Source organism: Ornithorhynchus anatinus, chromosome 12, assembly GCF_004115215.2.
Source record: "Ornithorhynchus anatinus isolate Pmale09 chromosome 12, mOrnAna1.pri.v4, whole genome shotgun sequence".
Classification (NCBI taxonomy): Eukaryota; Metazoa; Chordata; class Mammalia; order Monotremata; family Ornithorhynchidae; genus Ornithorhynchus; species Ornithorhynchus anatinus.
Window position 1 is genome coordinate 29,648,820 of NC_041739.1, and position 19,312 is coordinate 29,668,131.

The 19,312-nt window shown below is 45.2% G+C and overlaps 1 protein-coding gene across 1 annotated transcript in view; it reads right to left on the bottom strand.

The window, feature by feature from the left end:
* Positions 1 to 19,312, bottom strand: part of GRID2 (glutamate ionotropic receptor delta type subunit 2) — an 873,695-nt gene that overhangs the window by 312,174 nt on the left and 542,209 nt on the right. The window contains 1 exon segment of the mRNA XM_029076869.1: positions 12,081 to 12,286. Coding sequence (XP_028932702.1) covers positions 12,081 to 12,286 — 206 coding nt within the window.

The following is a 19,312-nucleotide window of genomic DNA, read 5'->3' on the forward strand; positions in this document are numbered from 1 at the left end:
AAATTCTTTGTGCCTCAGTTACCTCATCTGTAAAATGGGTATTAAGACTGCAAAGCCCATGTGGGACAGGAATTATGTCCAGCCCAATTTGCTTGTATTCATCCCAGTGCTTAGTACAGTGCTGGTACATAATAAGCACCAAATACTACAATTATTATAATTGGCATTATTATTGATAATAATAATAATCCTGGTTCCACCACTTACCTGGTCTGTGACCTTGGGAAAGTCACTCAACTTCTCTGTGCCTCAGTTTCCTCCTCTGTACAATGGGTATTATCAATTATCATTATAAATCAATCAGTCATAGAAATTGAATGCTTACTGTATGTAGAGCACTATACTAACTACTTGGAAAAGTATTATGTACCAGAGTTGGTAGGTAGTTCCCTGCCCACAAGGAGTTTACAGTCTAAAGGAGACATTAAAATAGATTGTGGATATGCATGTAAGTACTGTGGGCTGAAGGTGGGATGAATAAAGGGTGCAAATCCCAAGTTCAAGGGAAAAAAAAAAAAAAAAAAAAAAAAAAAAAAAAAAAAAAGGGTGACACTGAAGGGAAGGGGACTAGTGGAAATGACAGCTTAGTCAGAAATGGCCTACTGGAGGAGATGTTATTTTGTAATAAGGCTTTGAAGGAAGGGAGAGGGATAATCTGTTGGATATGAAGGGGGAGGGTTTCCTGGACAGATTGTTGGCTTTGGATAAGAGGACAGTGGTGAGATAGATGAGATATAGGTAGGAAATCAGCGAGGTAAGATAGGAAGAGGGAAGGTGATGGAGTGCTTTGAAGCCAGTGGTAAGGAGCTTCTGTTAGATGCAGAGTTGGTGGGCAACCATTAGAGGCTCTTGAGGAGTGGAAAAACATAGACTGAATGTTTTTGTAGAAAGAGAATCTAGGAAGTAGAATGAAGTAAGAACTGGAGTGGGGAGAGAGACAAGAGGCAGGGAGGTCATCAGTGAGGCTGTTGTAGTAACCATGATGGGATAGAATAGGAGCTTGGATCAGAGCTTGGATCAACATAATAGCTGTTTAGTTGAAGAGAAAAAAAGCAGATTTTAGTGATGTTGTGAAGACAGAACCCACAGGATTTGGTGACAAATCGAATATGTGGGTTGACTGAGAAGGATGAGTCAAGGGTAAAACCAAGGTTACAGGCTCATGAGGCAGGGAGGGAAAGTCATGGGGAGGACAGGGTTTGGGTAGGAAAATGAGAAGTTCTGTTTTGGACACGTGAAGTGTGAAGTGTTGGCGGTACATCCACGTAGAAATGTCCTGAAAGCAGGAGGAAGTACAAGTGCAGAAAAGGAGAAAGATCAGGGCTGGAGATGTAGATTTTGGAATCGTCCATACAGAGATGGTAGTAGAAGCCATGGGAACGAATGAGTTCTCCTAGGGAGTCGGTATAGACAGAGAATAGACGAGGACCCAGAACTGAGCCTTGAGCAACTCCCACATTTAGGTGATGGAAGGCAGTTCATTCATTCATTCAATAGTATTTATTGAGCGCTTACTATGTGCAGAGCACTGTACTAAGCGCTTGGAGTATACAATTCGGCAACAGATAGAGACAATCCCTGCCCAATAATGGAAAAGATTGAGAAAGAGGGGCCAGAGAGGAGGAGAACCAGGTGAGGGCAATGTCAGTGAAGCCAAGTTTAGATAATGTTTCCAGGGGAAGGGAGTGGTTCACTATGTCAAAGGCAGCTGAAAGACAAAGGAAGATTTAGGAGGGAGTAGAGGCCATTGGATCTGGCAAGATGATTATTGGTGACCTTAGACAGGAGAGTTTTGGTGGAGTGAAGGGGGCAGCAGTCAGATTGGAGGAGGTTGAGAGAATTGGCGTAGACAACTTTCTCAAGGAATGTGGTGAGGAATGATAGGTGGGAGAGGGGTGTTAACTGGAGGGGAGCTGGGGTCAATAATAATAATAATAATAATGTTGGTATTTGTTAAGCGCTTACTATGTGCCGAGCACTGTTCTAAGCGCTGGGGTAGACATAGGGGAATCAGGTTGTCCCACGTGGGGCTCACAGTCTTAATCCCCATTTTACAGACGAGGGAACTGAGGCACAGAGAAGTTAAGTGACTTGCCCACAGTCACACAGCCGACAAGTGGCAGAGCTGGGATTCGAACTCATGAGCCCTGACTCCAAAGTCCGTGCTCTTTCCACTGAGCCACGGGGTTGTACTGTGAGTCCCACATATGACAGACTGTTTAACCTGATTTTCTTGTTTCTAAATTACTGCTTCTTATAGTACTTATCACATAGTAAGTGCTTATCAAATTCCAATATTGTTATTGTTATAATTGTCATAACAGTTTCACCTTGAATTTACAGAGTACTTTTATTTCCCCAAAGTGCTTCCATGTCAAGTATCTCATTTTATCCTCATCAATCAATCATTCATTAGTATTTACTGAGCACTCACTGTGTGCCGAGCACTGAATTGAGAATTTAGGAGAGTACAGTAAAGATGGTAGACATGATCTCTGCCCACAAGGAGAAACACTGTCTAAAGTGCGAGGCAGACATTAGGAAAAAGGGAGTGACAGACCATAAGGATATGTAGACTTAAGTCCGGTGGGGCTGATGCTGAGGTTAATATGCTCAGTGTGGGCAGGGAATGTATCTGTATGTTGTTGTATTGTACTCTCCCAAGTGCTTAGTACAGTGCTCTGCACACAGCAGTAAATACAATTAAATGAATGAATGAAAAGTGCTTAAGGGGTACACAGCAAACTGCACAGAAGTTGCAGAAGAAAGGACGGATAGGGGAAATGCAGGCTTAATTAGGCAAGCCATGCCATCCATATGAGGTAGGGAGGGTAGAAAGGTAAATTATCCTCATTTTCTTGCCTCTACTGGGACACATCTGTAATTTACTTAGAGTGTCTGTCTCTCCCTCTAGACTGTAAGCTCAATATGGGCAGGGGGCATATCTACCAACTCTGTTACACTGCACTCTTCCAAGAGCTTAGTACAGTGCTCTGAATACACTAAGCACTCAATAATACAGTTGACTGATTGACCTACGTGGGAGGGAGACCAGGCTACCCCATTCTTAAACATGAGTTGCAGAATCAGCCACGGGAATGTCTTCCCTCATTTGAAACCAATCCTAATGTGTCCAGTATCTTTTTGAGGAAAGGCATTTGGGATTTATTATAAAAAAGAGCTTTCTAAAAGCTTCGACTGCTATATGGTGCAGACCACAGTGTGGGCAAAGGTTGGCATTTCCTCAGAAACCCAGCTTAGTGGAAGGCACTGAGTTACTGGGTTAGCACCGTTTAGCTATACTTTAATTATGAGGGTTCATTTTCTTTCCTCATAATGTGCCCATACTAATGAGTTAGAGAAGGAATAACATTTGTCTTTTCAGGATCCCAGGACTGAGCAACTAACAGTCCCTTAAACCAAAATTAATGGTCAAAACCATCCCTGAAGGACAGAACTGTGGCGTGATTGAAAAGCTGCCAGGAAGAAGAGGGAGATTTGTCAAGGACAAAGTCTCTGTCATTTTAGAAAAGTGACCAGTCATTCAACACTGGCTGGGATGGACACCTGAGCCCTCATTTGGGTGTCAGGACCTTGCAGCCAGGCCGCGGGATACCCTATTAGAAGCAGGGACTATCAATCCATAATATTTACTGAGCACTTATTCTGAGCAGAGCACTGTACTAAGCATTTGGGTGCATTAAAAATGTTGGAAGATGCAATCCCAGCCCCCTCAAGGAGATTGTGAGCAGGGGAAACAGATACTATAAGAAATCACAGAAAGGGAAAGAAACACAATTTAAAGATATTTACATAAGCGCTACTGAGGTGGAGGGAAGAAAATTTGGTGAGTGAGTACCCAAGTGTTTATGTGATGTGAAAATCGTGACATGGCAATTTGGAGGCATGGAGGAGGGGATGGAGAACAGGGTGGAAAGATAGCTTAATCAGGGAAGACTTCCTGGGGAAGACATGATTTCAGGAACTCTTTGAAGATGGGAGAGCAGTGGTCTTGGATGGGTCACGGTAGGTAAGGAGTTCTGGACAGGAGGAGGGTGGAAATGTTTGTAAATGAATGCCTGTGAGTTTCTAGGAGGATTGGTGTGTATCTACTGCATGTGCTCCCTTGCTGAAGTACTGTGTTCTTCTCTCTATCCCTGTCTCTCGTGAACCCTCGTGTCTACCCCCGTTTCTCTGTCTTTTCTCTACCACCATGTTTCTCTGTCTCTGTCTCTCTCTCCCTCACCTCTTCCCACGTCTCCCCATTCTGTGCTCTTTCATTCTTTCTTTTGGTTTCACTCCCATACTCTGGAGACTCTTGCTCCTATCCCACTTAGTGGCTCCACAAACACGGTTTCTCTTATGCTTTTAGACCCTGAAAAGTCATTTCCAAAGGCCCAAAACATTTCATAAAGAGTGGCATGACTGCCTATGGTCCCAGTGTAGAGCACAACATTCTGGCATAGAAGTGGAGAAGAAGCTGAAGAGTAGATGAGAAAATCTTGCAGAATCAAGGCAAGACTCAAACTCAGCCTAAGCTGCTTACTGGGAGGAGAACCAAAGGAGAAGGGAAGTTAATTAGCACTCAAAAAATAAACATGACCAGTTGAGCACTCCCAATTGAGGACTTTCCAAAGTCAGGACACACTAATTTAGATGTCCCGAAAATCGAGCATGGGTTAAACATCTTCCCAGAAGGCTGAGTACTGACTGAGCTATTTCCAGGCATCTTGAGCATTTTCATTAACAAATCTTCAGCTGTCATACATATGTCTCTTCTCTCTCTCTCTCTCTCTCTCTCTCTCTCTCACACACACACACACACACACACACAACCCTCTCCCCCTTCCCCCTCACCTCCCCCCCAAACTGAGGAGCCTTCACTATCTGAAAATTGCCTGTTGATCAGGGTTCAATCACAGCCATCCACTCTCCATATTAGAGGGATGAATAGGGAAGGAAAATGTTAGTGAATGGGAGATCTGATTTACATTCTCACCTGTCCCCACCAAGCCTCAAGGTATACCTGAGAAATCAGCCATGATGCTAAGTTCTGAAAACCCAGGGCTGGCTCACTCCTCTGAACACAGTAAATGCTTAGTAAAAACCATTGATTGACTGACTGAATGTCTGCCCCGCACCTTGTGCACCTGGCAGAAATCATTTTACTATTCTGGGCCTCAGTATCCTCCTCTGCAAAATGTGGATTAAATATCTGTTCTACCTCTGGAAATCCCACATGGTACAGGGCTGTGAGCCCGTTGTTGGGCAGGGATAGTCTCTATTTGTTGCCGAATTTTACTTTCCAGGCACTTAGTACATTGTTCTGCACACAGTAAGTGCTTGATAAATATAACTGAATGAATGTCTACCTGATTGCAATGCCACTTTCCCAGAGCTTAGTTCAGTTAACTTTTTTATTCATTTTTCTTTATTTTTCTCATTAATTTACACTGTATTTGAGATTGAGAGTAGAATTCTATGAAATGAATAACCCATGGGTAGATAAGAATGAGTTTTGGGGATAGTAGCAATGCAAATGACAAATAGTGTGGCACAGTGGAAAGAGCACAGGCTTGGGAGTCAGAGGTCATGGGTTCTAATTCCGGCCCTGCCGCTTGTCAGCTGAGTGACTTTGGGCAAGTCACTTAACCTCTCTGTGCCGCAGTTACCTCATCTGTAAAACGAGAATTAACACCGTGAGCCCCACGTGGGACAACCTGATCACCTTGTATCCCCCCACAGTGCTTAGAAGAGTGCTTTGCACATAGTAAGCTCTTAACAAATGCCATGATTATTATTATTATTGATGGCACCCCTCAAGGGTCAGAGACCATGTTATAATTCCCACTTGTGCAGTCTCAGCACAACTTCTCTGTGCGTCAGTTACCTCAGTGTGCTCCACACACAGTAACCACCTAAGAAATACCATTACCATAGCAGTCCACTAGAGAGCTTGTTTTGTTTCCAACCCAGAAAGAACAAACGTGAAGTAGGAATTTTCCTCTGACAGACTGTAGGAATCTTCCTCTGACAGATCATTGTTTTGAACTAATGTCTTAAATGTTAATTCACTAAACAGGTTCTTCATTTCAAGGAACAGTCACTCTATTTAGCATAACTTCACTTAACAAGAGCAAGATCAGAACACATTATCTTAGGATAGAGATGCTTTAATTTACCAGGTCAAAAGGTGAATGGTAAAAAAAGGGAAATCAGGACCTAGTTAATGGAGTAATGAATATAACATATTTAGCTTTTAAGTTAGCTTACTCTGCCTTCCTACCCAATGAAAGTTTCCAATCAAGAATCAACAACAATTTCTGTGAATTGTTGTTAGAAGCCAAATTCAAATTACACACAGAAATTCAATGTCATCTTTCGCTTAACTGGGGCGTTCCAAATGTGTACATTGGAAATTCATTGAGTCTAGGGAGAGGAAATTGGGACTCCGGCAGCTACATTCAGTCTTTCAGAAATCCAGGTAAAACATTTCTACTTTGGAGGAGACTGGGGGGATCTTGTCCAAAGGGAGGTGAACCACCTACATATCTAATCCATCACCCAATCCTGTCGGTTCCACCCTCACAACATTACTAAAATCCACTCTTTCCTCTCAATAATAATAATAATAGTAATAATGGTATTTGTTAAGTGCTTACTGTGTGTCAAGCACTGCTCTAAGCTCTGGGGTAGAGCAAGGTGATCAGGTTGGACACAGTTTCTGTCCCACATGGGGCACACAGTCTTAATCCCCATTTTACAGATAAGGTAACTGAGGCACAGAGAATAATAATGTTGGTATTTGTTAAGCACTTACTATGTGCAGAGCACTGTTCTAAGCGCTGGGGGAGATACAGGGTAATCAGATTGTCCCACGTGAGGCTCACAGTAAATCCCCATTTTACAGATGAGGTAACTGAGGCACAGAGAAGTTAGGTGACTTGCTCACAGTCACATAGCTGACAAGTGGCAGAGCCGGGATTCAAACCCACGACCTCTGAAAGGACTCACCCAAGGTCACACAGCAGACAAGTGGCAGTGCCGGTATTGGAACCCAGGTTTGCCGGATTTGGAACCCAGGTTCTTCGGACTCCCAGGCATGAGTTCTATCCACTAGGCCACGCTGCTTTCCGCACAAATTGCTACCACATTAATCCAAGCACTTATCCTACACCTCACCTTGATAACCGTATCAGACTCCTTCCTGACCTCCCTGCCTCCTGTCTCTTTCCACTTCAGTCCATACTTCACTCTGTTGACCGGATTGCTTTTCTACAAAAACGTTCAGTCCATGTTTTCCCACTCCTCGAGGACTTCCAATCGTCGTCCATCCACCCCCGCATCAAACGGAAACTGCCGGCTTTAAAGCACTCAATCTCCTTGCTCCCTTTCTGGTTTCCTACTACAACCCAGCCCACAAACTTTGCTCCTCTAATGCCAACCTATTCCGTGGATCTCAATCTCATCTATTTTACCTCCATCCCCTGCCCACATTCTGCTTCTGGCCTGGCACACCTTCCCTCTTCATATCTAACAGAGGATCACTCTTCCCACCTTCAAAGTTTTATTAAAAGCAAATCTCCTTCAGCAGGCCGTCCTCAACTAAGCCCTCATTTCCTCTTCTTTTACTCCCTTCTGTATCACCATAGCACTTGAATTTGCACCCCTCAGCTCCACAGCATTTATGAACATATCTGCAATTGTCTCCCCCTCTAGACCGTAAGCTCAACTGTGGGTCTCTCAACTCTGTTACACTGTACTCTCCTAAGCACTTAGTACAGTGTTCTGTACACGGTAAGTTCTCAAAAAACATGATTGATCACACAATTGTTCCTAAGCGTCCCCGTTTTGCACGTCACCCTCGCACTAAGTCTTCTGGGTTATAAAGGGAGGGGCAATGGATTCCTCTGGGGGACCATATCAAGCTCAGGGGTTCAGCATATTGCCTCAGAGAAAAGAGCGATTTAAAAGGACACTGGGGCAGATTGCTATTACGGTCAACTTAATAATAATAATAATAATGATGATGATGGTATTTGTTAAGCTCTTACTATGTGCAGAGCACTGTTCTAAGCGCTGGGGGAGATACAGGGTAATCAGATTGTCCCACGTGGGACTCACATTTTTTTATCCCCATTTTTACAGATGAGGTAACTGAGGCCCAGAGAAGTTAAGTGACTTGCCCGAGGTCACACGGCAGACAAGTGGAGGAGTCGACATTAGAACCCACGATCTCTGACTCCCAAGCCCGTGTTCTTTCCACTAAGCCACGCTTGGGGCCTGGTTCAAGGACCAGGCCCCTGCCCTTCCCGTGGCCGCGGAGTTTCATCTGGTTATTCGAACGCAGCAGTCCAGACAGGTTGCTGTTCTCCGGGACCTCTGAGAGGACAGCGGCAGCCCACAGCCCCAGTGAGAGGGAGGTGGAGAAAAGCCCATCGCCAGCGTCAGGCTTGCAGATCTAGAAAATCAGTAGGAGAGTGATGGCCACTGCAGAGTTGGGAAGAGCACCATCTAGGGCGAAGGGGTGATGACTGCACGGCCAAGGTCCCTGCCACTGGCAGAGGGCTGTCACATCAGCACCATCTGTGGGAGAGGGGCTCTCACTGCACAGAGGGGACACTGGCTCAGGGCCGCCTCCGTCCCCTACAGCTCAGTAGCGGGGCATACCTCTACAGAGAAGCAGCGTGGCTCACTGGAAAGAGCACGGGCTTTGGAGTCAGAGGTCATGGGTTCGAACCCCAGCTCTGCCACTTGCCGGCTGTGTGACTTTGGGCAAGTCACTTCACTTCTCGGTGCCTCAGTTCCCTCATCTGTAAAATGGGGATCAAGACCGTGAGCCCCACGTGGGACAACCCGATTCCCCTGTGTCTTACCCCAGCGCTTAGAACAGTGCTCGGCACATAGTAAGCGCTTAACAAATACCAACATTACAGCCTTTAGCAGCCGCAGATGGACCTGATCCCCGGACAGAGACTCAGGGAAATGTGGGCTGTGTCGTCTCTTCGGGACGCTCTCTAGGGACCTCGTCCCACAGCTCGGTTCCAGAGGTCCAGGCGGCCAAGGCCTCTGCAGTCATGCCGACACTGTCCGTGAGCCCTCTGATAGGGAGGGGCTTGGGCAGCAGCCTAATTCAGGAAGTGCAGAAACATGGTGGTCCTGGCCTCTTAATAATAATAATAATAATCTTGGTATTTGTTAAGCGCTCACTATGTGCAGAACACTGTTCTAAGCGTTGGGGTAATCAGGTTGTCCCACGTGAGGCTCACGGTTAATCCCCATTTTACAGATGGGTAACTGAGGCACCGAGAAGTTAAGTGACTTGCCCACAGTCACACAGCTGACAGGTGAGCCGGGAGTCGAACTCAAGACCTCTGACTCCGAAGCCCAGGCCCTTTCCACTGAGCCACGCTGCTTCTCCTTCTTCCAGGAGGGCCTGAGGAGTTACCCCAAACCCAAAGCCTGGGGCCTCCTGCCCCCCTGCCCCCGAAAATGCTCTGCCTGTTTAGGTGGCACTAAACACTAAACAGAGTTAACAGTGTTAACAGTGTTAACACTAAACGGTGTTCTTAGAACTGTGTCGGCACTAGGTGTTCCTTGCTACGGCTGGGGATCACCGGAACTGCCAGGCAGGCATCCTCCAGCTCTCACGCGTCTGCCTCGGTTTTGGGGACATGGACTCAATCTCTATATTCGGGTGGTGGGTTCTTTGGGTGGGACTCCCCCTGAGTGTGGCAATATCTAAGGTACCCGACCGACCGGCATCCTCAACAAGACTGTGGCTCAACGGATCAGGTTACCAGCTCTACGTTCTGTCCCCACTGAATGTCCGCTGAAGAGATCCCGAGGACTCGGCGCTGTGGGGAAATAGGTCCACCGAGAAGCAAGCGGCTCAGTTCTTTCCCCAAAGAAAATGGAGATGAATCCTAAAGCGGAATTCAACAATGCCATGAAAATGTTACCGGGCACCGGGGGACGATCTGTTTCGGGCCATTTCCTACAGGAATCAGGGACGATCTGCTTCTGGCCATTTCCTACAGGAATCAGAGACGATCTGCTTCTCCATCCACCCGGAATGACATAACGGAATTGGCGAATTGGGCCAGCTAGGCCTGAATAGAACTCATCTGCTGACCTAAACCAGCAAGCTCTCCCTCAAAACTGAAAACAACCAAGATCACCCTGGCTAACCAAACGTGACCCGTCCTGATCGGCACATCCACAATACACAAAGAAGCTTACTGTACTTTTCCAAGCACTTAGTACAGTGTTCTAACACACAGTAAGCGCTCAATAAATATGAGTGAATGAAGCTTAAGTACTCCTGGGACCGTGTTAGAGGCACTGCAACTAAGATCATTATTTCCAGCTCTTGAGACACAGATCTTTAGAAACTAAAGCCAAAATCTTGCTTAACTCAAACAAACAACCTTCAAAACAATCAAGTGGAAGAATGAGACTGGGGCCTGGGAGCAGCTCCTGAGGAGTTTTTCCTGGAAATCAGTTGAAGGGAAGGAGTGGGGGTGGAAGGGGAGAGAATGAAAGAGAGGGACAGTAGGTCCTAGAGGGTCTAGGGCCTCTCTAGCCAGCCATCAGAAAAGCTCAGAGGATCCATCTTCATCTCTGGCCAGTTCTGAATTCACGAAACATGCGGCTATCCCTGTCCCACTGCGAGGTGACCTCCTTAGAAGACATCAACAAACATCCACTCTAGAATAATAATGATGATAGTTGTATTTGTTAAATGCTTACTCTGTGGCAAGCCCTGTGCTGAGTGCTTGGATAGAAACAAGATAATCTGATCAGACACAGTCCCAGTCCCGCAGCCTAGCAGGGAGTGGAACAACACGTAGTTAATCCCCAATTTACAGATGAGGAATTTAGGAGCAGCGTGGTCTAGTGAATAGAGCATGGTCCTGGGAGTTAGAAGGACCTGGGTTCTACTCCCGGATCTGCCACTCGTCTGCTGTGTGATCTTGGGCAATTCACTTAACCTCTCTGTGCTTCAAATTTACTTCATCTGTAAAATTGGGGATTAAGACTGTGAGCCCCATGTGGGATATGGACTTGCAGCCAACCTTATTACCTTGTCTCATTACCTTCGGCGTTTAGAACAGTGTCTGGCACATAGTAAGTGCTTAACAAATACCATTAAAAAAAGTACAGAGAGATAGGTGACTTGCCCAAGGTCACGTGGCAGAGCAGGTTAGCTACCCTGGTCTCCTGATTTCCAGGCCTGCCACTCTTTCTACAAGGCCCCACCAAGAGCACGAGAAGGCCACAAGCAGTGTAGCCAAGAATTTCATAGGTGAAACCTCAATAGGTACATAGAATTGTTGACTTTGAGGGAGCACTGCCTTTAAGTAGTCAAATCAGAATAATCAGTAATGTGAAGAAGCACAGCATGGCCTAGTGGATAGAGCATAGGTCTTGGAGGCAGAAGGGACCTGGGTTTAGTCCTGGCTCTGCCACTTGTCTGCTATGTGACTTTGGCCAAATCACTTTCCTTCTCTGGGCCTCAGTTACATATCCTGTGGAATGGGGATTAAGACTTAGAGTCCCATGTGGGACATGGACTGTGTCCAACCTAATTACTTTGTCTCTACCCCAGCACTTAGAGGCAGTGTCTGCAGTCATTCCACGTGTCCATTATTTAGAGGGGTCACTGTCCTGGCCGGACCCTCTTTGCCAGAGGTTTTGGCAACATGACCTTGCTTCAACTAAGTCCCCCTGAGGTCTAGTGGAGTTTGAGGTGTGCCGATTCCCTAACTGGTCTGAAATTGCCTCATTCATTTGTCCTGGAAAGGAACCAGGTGTCCAACTGTGGGAGACTTGTCTCCACAGGGTGTTGACAGCCACCTAACCTCTCTGGCCTCAGGCTAAATACAAACAAATGCAAATATTCCTAATGATTGGGGGCCGGTATGGGGTAAATGTGATGATCAAAGAATTAGCTGTGCTCCTTCACCATTCCTGCTAATGAGAGTTGTGGAAGTTTAATTCCCTGGCCGGGTTCCAAAGACTTTTTCTCTTCTGTGCGTTCTGGACTGATATCTTGGAAAGCTGTCACGGGCACTCACCTCCGTAATGAAGGACTTAGCCGTGGATGGATTCATGACCAGGACAGCCCGTCTGAGGGTGTCCCGGTAACGGTTCAGCTCCTCTATCCGCATGGTTGAAAAGAGCCCCGTGATCATCTTGTTGATGTTGTTCTCCACTTTCTGGAGGGCGACGTCCATTCCCTGCTGAGACACTTTATCCAAGAACTCCTGGATTCCACGGATATCTAGGAACGTGGAGAGCACACAAAGATACCAATTAGGTCAGGGCAAAGACATGAGGGTATTTGGGTTAACTGAGCAGGACTTCTGCCCAACATTGGCAAAACCCCTGAAGGCAGGGCTCCGATAATGATAACAACAATAACAACAATAATAATGATAATAATAATAATTGTGGAATTTGTTAAGCGCTTATTATGTGCCAAGCTTTGTACTAAACACTGGTAGATACAAGATAATCAGGTGAGGCACAAGTCTTTGTCCATCATGGGACTGAAGCCTGGGTCAATCAGTGCTATTTACTGAGTGCTTACTATGCACTGTACTAAGCGCTTGGGAGAGTGCAGTTCAACAGAGGTGGGAGACACAATCCCTGCTCACAAAGAGCTCACAGTCTAGAGGGGAGACAGACAATAACATAAAAATATGGATATGTACATAAGTGTTGTGGGGCTGAGGCTGTGGTGAATATCAAGTGCTTAAAATGGGACAGATCCAAGTGCACAGACGATTAGAAAGTAGGAGGATTAGGGGGAAACATGGCTTAATCAGGGAAGTCCTCTTTTAGGAGGTGAAAATTTAATAAGACTTTGAAGGTGGGGTCAGGCACAGTCTCTGTCCCACATAGGGCTCACCATTCATTCAATCTTATTTACTGAGCGCTTACTGTGTGCAGAGCACTGTACTAATACTTGGAATCTACGTAGGAGGGAGAATAGGAATTGAAACCCCATTTACAGTTGAGGAAACAGAGGGACAGAGAAGACTTTCATTCATTCAATCATACTTGTTGAGCGCTTACTGTGTGCAGAGCACTGTATTAAGCACTTGGAAAGTACAATTCGGCAACAAATAACCAATCCCTACCAACGACAGGCTCACAGTCTAGAAGACTTACCCAAGATTCACACAGGAGAAAAGTAATTATGATATTTCTAAAGAGCTTACTATGTGCCAGACACTGTACTAAAGAGCTGGGTTCGATAGAAGCAAATTGGTTTGGACACAGTTCCTGTCCCACATGGGATGGTCTCGACCCATTTTGTAGATGAGCTAAATGAGGCACGGAGAGTTAACTGACTTGCCCAAGGTGATACAACAGACAAGTGGCAGAGCTGGGATTATAACCCATGACCTTCTGACTCCCAGGCCCATGTTCTATCCACTACTCCATGCTGCTTCTGTGGCAGAGCTGGAAATTAGAAACCCAAGTCTTCTGACTCCCAGGTTTGTGCTCTCTCCTTTAGGCCACACTGCTCCCGTTTCAAGTATATGCAGCACAGACCTCATGGACTCAAAGAGGAGACTGAGGTTGGTGAAGCTGAAACAACTGCACCAAATTCCTCCCTCAGGGGACTATATGTGTCTGGCTTACTGCACTTCCACAGCGAGCTATTCGTTGAGTACCATAGGGCCTGGTCATTCTCGGGAGACCTCTTGGGCCTCATGTGACAGCAGACTCGGGTTTGGGCAGATGCAGGAGGAAAGGATGGGAGAAGGAAAGAGATTTCTGCCAAGTGTGTGTAGGGGCATAATCATGATAGTAGTATTTGTTAACCATTTACTAAACGCCGAGGACTGTATTAATCTCTGGGATAGATGAAATACAATCAGATCAGAAATTAATTCTCAGGATTTTTCCTGCAGATTTTCTCCTGGACCTCAGTTCCATGTGGAAATCAGCCAGGACAAAATTGATCATTTACAAAACCCAGGAAATCACTTTTCTCTCATTTATCCCCTTTCCCGACCAAGTCTGGAAGCCAAGAGACGAAAGTCATGGTGGTTTCCATATCCCCAAGCTCTCAGCCTCTGGGCACTAATGAGCCAGGGAATTCCAGGAAACGATGAGAAATGGCCTTAACAGGGCTATTATCTCCAGACAGTGGCTTAAACCTCATGAACAACATTATCAAAATCACAAAATATTGGTGGTAGCATTTAGCTCCACCACATTTTCAAGCACCCTGCGTTATCCTTATCTTCCTCAGGCTCGGGCTCTGTGGCACAGAAGTGAGGGCTTGGGCTGCTTCCATCATGGAACTAACACTGGTAAGCTTTCCTCCCACTGTCATGACTCCTCCCCACACTGGGCCCTACACGAGGAGCCTCTGCTGATTTGGAGCTAGCTGTCCTTTTTCTATTTTCAAAAATGCTATTTATTAAGGATTAACTAAGTGCCAGGCACTGTACAAAAACTGGGGTATATGCAAGCTAATCAAGGTTAGACACAGTCCATGTCTACAGGGGGCTCAGAGTTTTAATCCCCATTTTAGAGATGAAGTAACTGAGAACAGAGAGGTTAAGTGACTTACCAGGTCACACGGTAGACAAAGTGACAGTTGAATTAGAACCAGGTCCTATGACTTCTAGGCCTGTGCTCTTCCACTACCATGCTGCTCCTCTAGGCCACACAGTTGTCTCTGGGCTGTCTACACTCTACTTTCTCTGGAAGTGGAACTAACCTGCAGATCTTTTTCCTGTAAAGGGCCATTTTCAAGGTTATATAAAGAGTTTATTTGATTCCCAGGCAACAGCTGATAGGCCTTAGAGAACAAATAGGGAATGAAGACTGGATACACTTCTTCTTTCTAACCTGCAGGAGAGCAATTTCCTGAGCGAGCCAGCAGCAGGCAAAGCTGCATTTCTGGAGGAGAGAAGATGCACTTCATTCAGGGTACTTTCACAATCTCCCTAACACGACTTTCTGAAAGGCATTTTAGGTTTTTAACCAAGCTACTGAAATCCTTTTAGAAAGTGTTAAAATTTGACAGAATAAGCACATATTCTTTCTAAAATAAGCTAGATTCTAAAAGGTAGTCAAGTGCTAATTGCGGTTTCTATTCAGTGTCTAAATGAGGAAGATTAAATTCAATCTAATTAGAGTAGTTAGAAATTTTTGGCACTTCAAGGCCAATTTAAGTAGCACAAGATTATGGGAAATGCTACAGAAATTCCTGGTTCCATGCAAGCGATGGGAAAAACTGCTGTGACTCTCCTCCCGAGTACACAAAATCATTCTGCAGACACCCAGTTCGTTGTCTGCCTCTGTACCTCACCAGCTCTCAGAGCTCCCGGATGGGCATGGGTGTTTCTTCAAATCCAGCTCCAAAAACGGTGGGTCTTCAACTGTTTACATTATGAGAAGATTTGACAAAAATCTCCCGGGAAATCAAAAATTACCTTGGAACCTACCTTTGTTGCTTTTTGGTCAATCAAAACTTCATTGATTTAGAGAACCTAAGGCTATATATTAAGTCAATGAAACAAGACCAAGAACCATGACTGTGCAAAATGCAGCATTTCCTTATCATATTACTAGGTAGGAAATCAAGGGTGGTTACTAATTCACCAACTATTATTCTAACTGTGTTTGGGGGTTTTAAGTTTAAGAATTGTTTTAAAAAAGGTAATTCCCATTACAATTAAGAAGCAATTAGAAATGCTCAGGAAATGTAGACAACAATTAACAAAAAACATTGGCAGACAAGCTGGTTACACTGAGCAGAAAACAACTGGTAGAAATGTCTAGTTGTAATACACATAGTAAAATTGGTAGAGCAGAGATTAAAGACTATGACGTTATAGGCTATGAATTAACTGAACTAGGTTAAAGCTAAAAAATAATCAGTGAAATGAATGGCTACAGGCCAGTATCCTGAATCTAGTTAATTGGTAATTCTAATAAGAACACAAGAATATAATAGCACCCCAACTAGACTAATGCTTCTCTGGCCAGGTACTGTTCTGTTTTGACCGGTAGCACCAGGCTGATTGGAGAACAATGGCTAGGTATGTAGCCTAGTGAAAAGAACCTGGACCTGGGAGTCAGAGGACCTGGGTTCTAATCCCATTTCTACCACTTGTCTTTATATGTTGCCAACTTCAGCTCTTACGTGTACACCTATGAACTCTACGTATTCACTTATTCAGGTATCCATGTTCCTAACTCTTGCTATCATCACTCACTGCACTTCCCTTCCTCATAGATGAGAAGCAGCATGGCCTAGTGGATAGAGAATAGGCCTAGGAGTCAGAAGGCCCTGGGTTCTAATCCCGGATCTGACACTAGCCTGCTCTGGGATCTTGGGCAAATCACTTAACTTCTCTGTGCCTCAGTTACCTCATCTGTAAAATGGGGATTAAGAATGTGAGTCCCATCTGGGTCATGGACTGTCTCCAACTTGATTAGCTTGTATCTACTTCAGTGTTTAGTATGGTGCCAGGCATAGAGTAAACACTTTAAAATACCATTAAAAAAAAACACAATTCCTAAATTATTTGTTTCTTGCTTCCTCTTATACACAGTAATTTCCATAATGACAGGGACCACATCTTTTGCCTTCTGTTTTGAGTTCCCGGGTGCTTATGAAAGTGATCTGCACAAAACATCCCCTCCAGTAAACACACTGATTGATTAATCAATTAATGTCAGTTCCCTTCTCTGGAAGGTTTGAGGTCAGCATTACAACAGGCCAGGTAAGTACAGGAGGAGTCATGGAGAGACAAGGCATGTGAAAGGGTCCTGAGCAAAAGGAGGGCAGCAGAGACCTGATTCGAGACTGAGCTGCTGGGATGAGGGAGGGGTCGATTTAGGCACACCTGCCCTCACTGCTTGCCAGGTGTCGGTGGGTCTGGCTGAGAAGACAGCTTCTTTCAGGGTTCCACGAAGAATTGGAGCATTGCATTCTATGAAATAGCAGCATGGCCTAGTGGATAGAGCACAGGCCTCGCAGTCAAGACCTGAGTTCTAATCCCTACTCCCTCAATTGCAAGTCATTTCATTTCTCTGGGCCTCAGCTGCCTCTACTGTAAAATGAGGATTAAGACTGTGAGCCCCACATGAGACTGGGACTGGGTGCCTTCTGATTACCTTGTATCTACCCCAGCAGTTGAGAATAGTCCTTGACACATATTAAGTGCTTAACAAGTATCATAAATATTACATGGCTCAGTGGAAAGAGCCCGGGCTTGGGAGCCAGAGGATGTGGGTTCTAATCCCAGCTCCGCCACATATCAGCTGTGTAACCTAGGGCAAGTCACTTCATTTCTCTGTGCCTCAGGTACTTCATCTGAAAAATGGGGATTAAAACTGTAAACTCCACATGGGACAACCCAATTACCTATCTAACCCAGTGCTTAGAATAGTGATTGGCACATAGTAAGTGCTTACAAATGTCATTATTATTATTGTTGTTATTATTCAAAGTCATCAGGAGAAATCCTTCAAGATGATCCCATGAAGGAGTGGTTTATAGTACCTCTTGGTCTGCTGTCTATGTAATTTAAATTATGAAGCCTCTCGACTTTCCAAGTAGGGGCAGTGTTGGGGAAGGGAGTGGCAGGACTTTCCTCAGAGATTGACACCAGTGGCAGAGGTGGGGGCAGGGTAGGGGGCAGAGTCTGTGGGATTGTGTGGGTTGTGAGGGCAGGGAGAGGCCCAGTTGCAGACCTCTCACACAGCCGACCTTTGGCCGGAGCAGTGCGGGGGAACCTCACCCTGGGCTGACGCAGCCTGTGTTCTCTTATAGCTCAGAATCCAGGGCACTATCAGAACTGAAAGGTCAACTTAGCTATCCTTATCTCAAGAAGAATATACTACACCTCTAAAAGAACTCTGGCTGGAGGCCATTTCAAACCCACAGGGTTTGAAACACACTAGGTTTTAGGGCCGAAGTTCTAGGTAGGTTGATGGCTTTTAAAAAGATGCCATTTAGCCCAGTACACAGGGAAAATGGGCAAACAGATCTGATGGGGTTTAACTGAGTTTCTATGGGGCTTTTCATTTGGTTTTGGAAAGTCTCTCTAGAATTTCTTAGTCTGTTTGATTTCATAATCTGAACAGTTGGGCTCCTTTTCTGATAGGAAATGGAGATCTTTAGTAAATGGTTGGGAGATGATTATATGGAATTTCTCACACAATGATTAGATAAATTAAACAACTATTTCTCTGGAATGAGAACATAATGGAAATTGTAATATGCACCACAACCTCTCATTAAGTGTTTTAATTGTCTTCAATCTGGGGCCCAGAATCTTACTTCTCATAACTTTTACTTCTTTTATGGTATTTGTTAAGCAATTACTATGTGTCAGGCACTGTTCTAAGTGCTGAAGTAACAAAGTAGTCAGGTTGGGCTCAGTCCATGTCCCACATGAGACTCACATCTTAATTCCCATTGTACAGATGAGGTAGCTGAGGTACAGACAAGTTAAGTGAGTTTGCCCAAGATCACACAGCAGACAAGTGGCACAGCCAGGATAGAACTCCGGTCCATCTGACTCCCAAAGATGTGTTCTATCCATTCTGCACACTGCTTCTCCCAAGCAGCAAAGACCTGAACTGATTACTCCCATATCCCCTCAGGAAAAACAGCCCCCTCGCTGTGTATAATCACTAGTGCTAGTACATCTAGGTACATATCCAGCCACCTAATGGCACACGCCAGCCCAGCGTGTTTGTCCCATTAATGAAAACTGCAGATTGGGAGGTGGACACATTTCTCACACTCTGGTCTAGAATGCTGTTGAGGTCATTTCAGCCACAGTTCCTTGTAGAGTGAGTAGGTGGGACCTGGGTTCTACTAAGAAAGAGGCAGTGAGGGATGGGGTGGGAACCTCAGCTTCACTTCAGACCACTACATGGGTATGTGTGGATACATAGTAAACGATACAGTGCCCTTATTCGATGGTCAAGCAATGGTCTGCTCCCTTTTCTTTCAATCTAGGTCTGGAGCAGCACATCTGGAAATAGGAAGCCCTCTGATGATGGGGAGCCAGATTGCCAGATGAACATAGAACTCATTTCCTGAAGGGTCCTGGAATGCCACCCGGGGTTCTGGTTATGAAAAACCCCAGGGTCACAGCTTGAACTTCCAAGGATGTTTGAGAGAAACCACCGGACTTGTCCTGGCTGAATTCTGTCTGAAATGACATTGTCCTAATGAGTTCCAACACAGTCCAGCAGGCAGCTACACCCTTCTTGTTGCAAGTTTACAATGTCAAGTGGTCAATCTCTTTGAGGATTATGT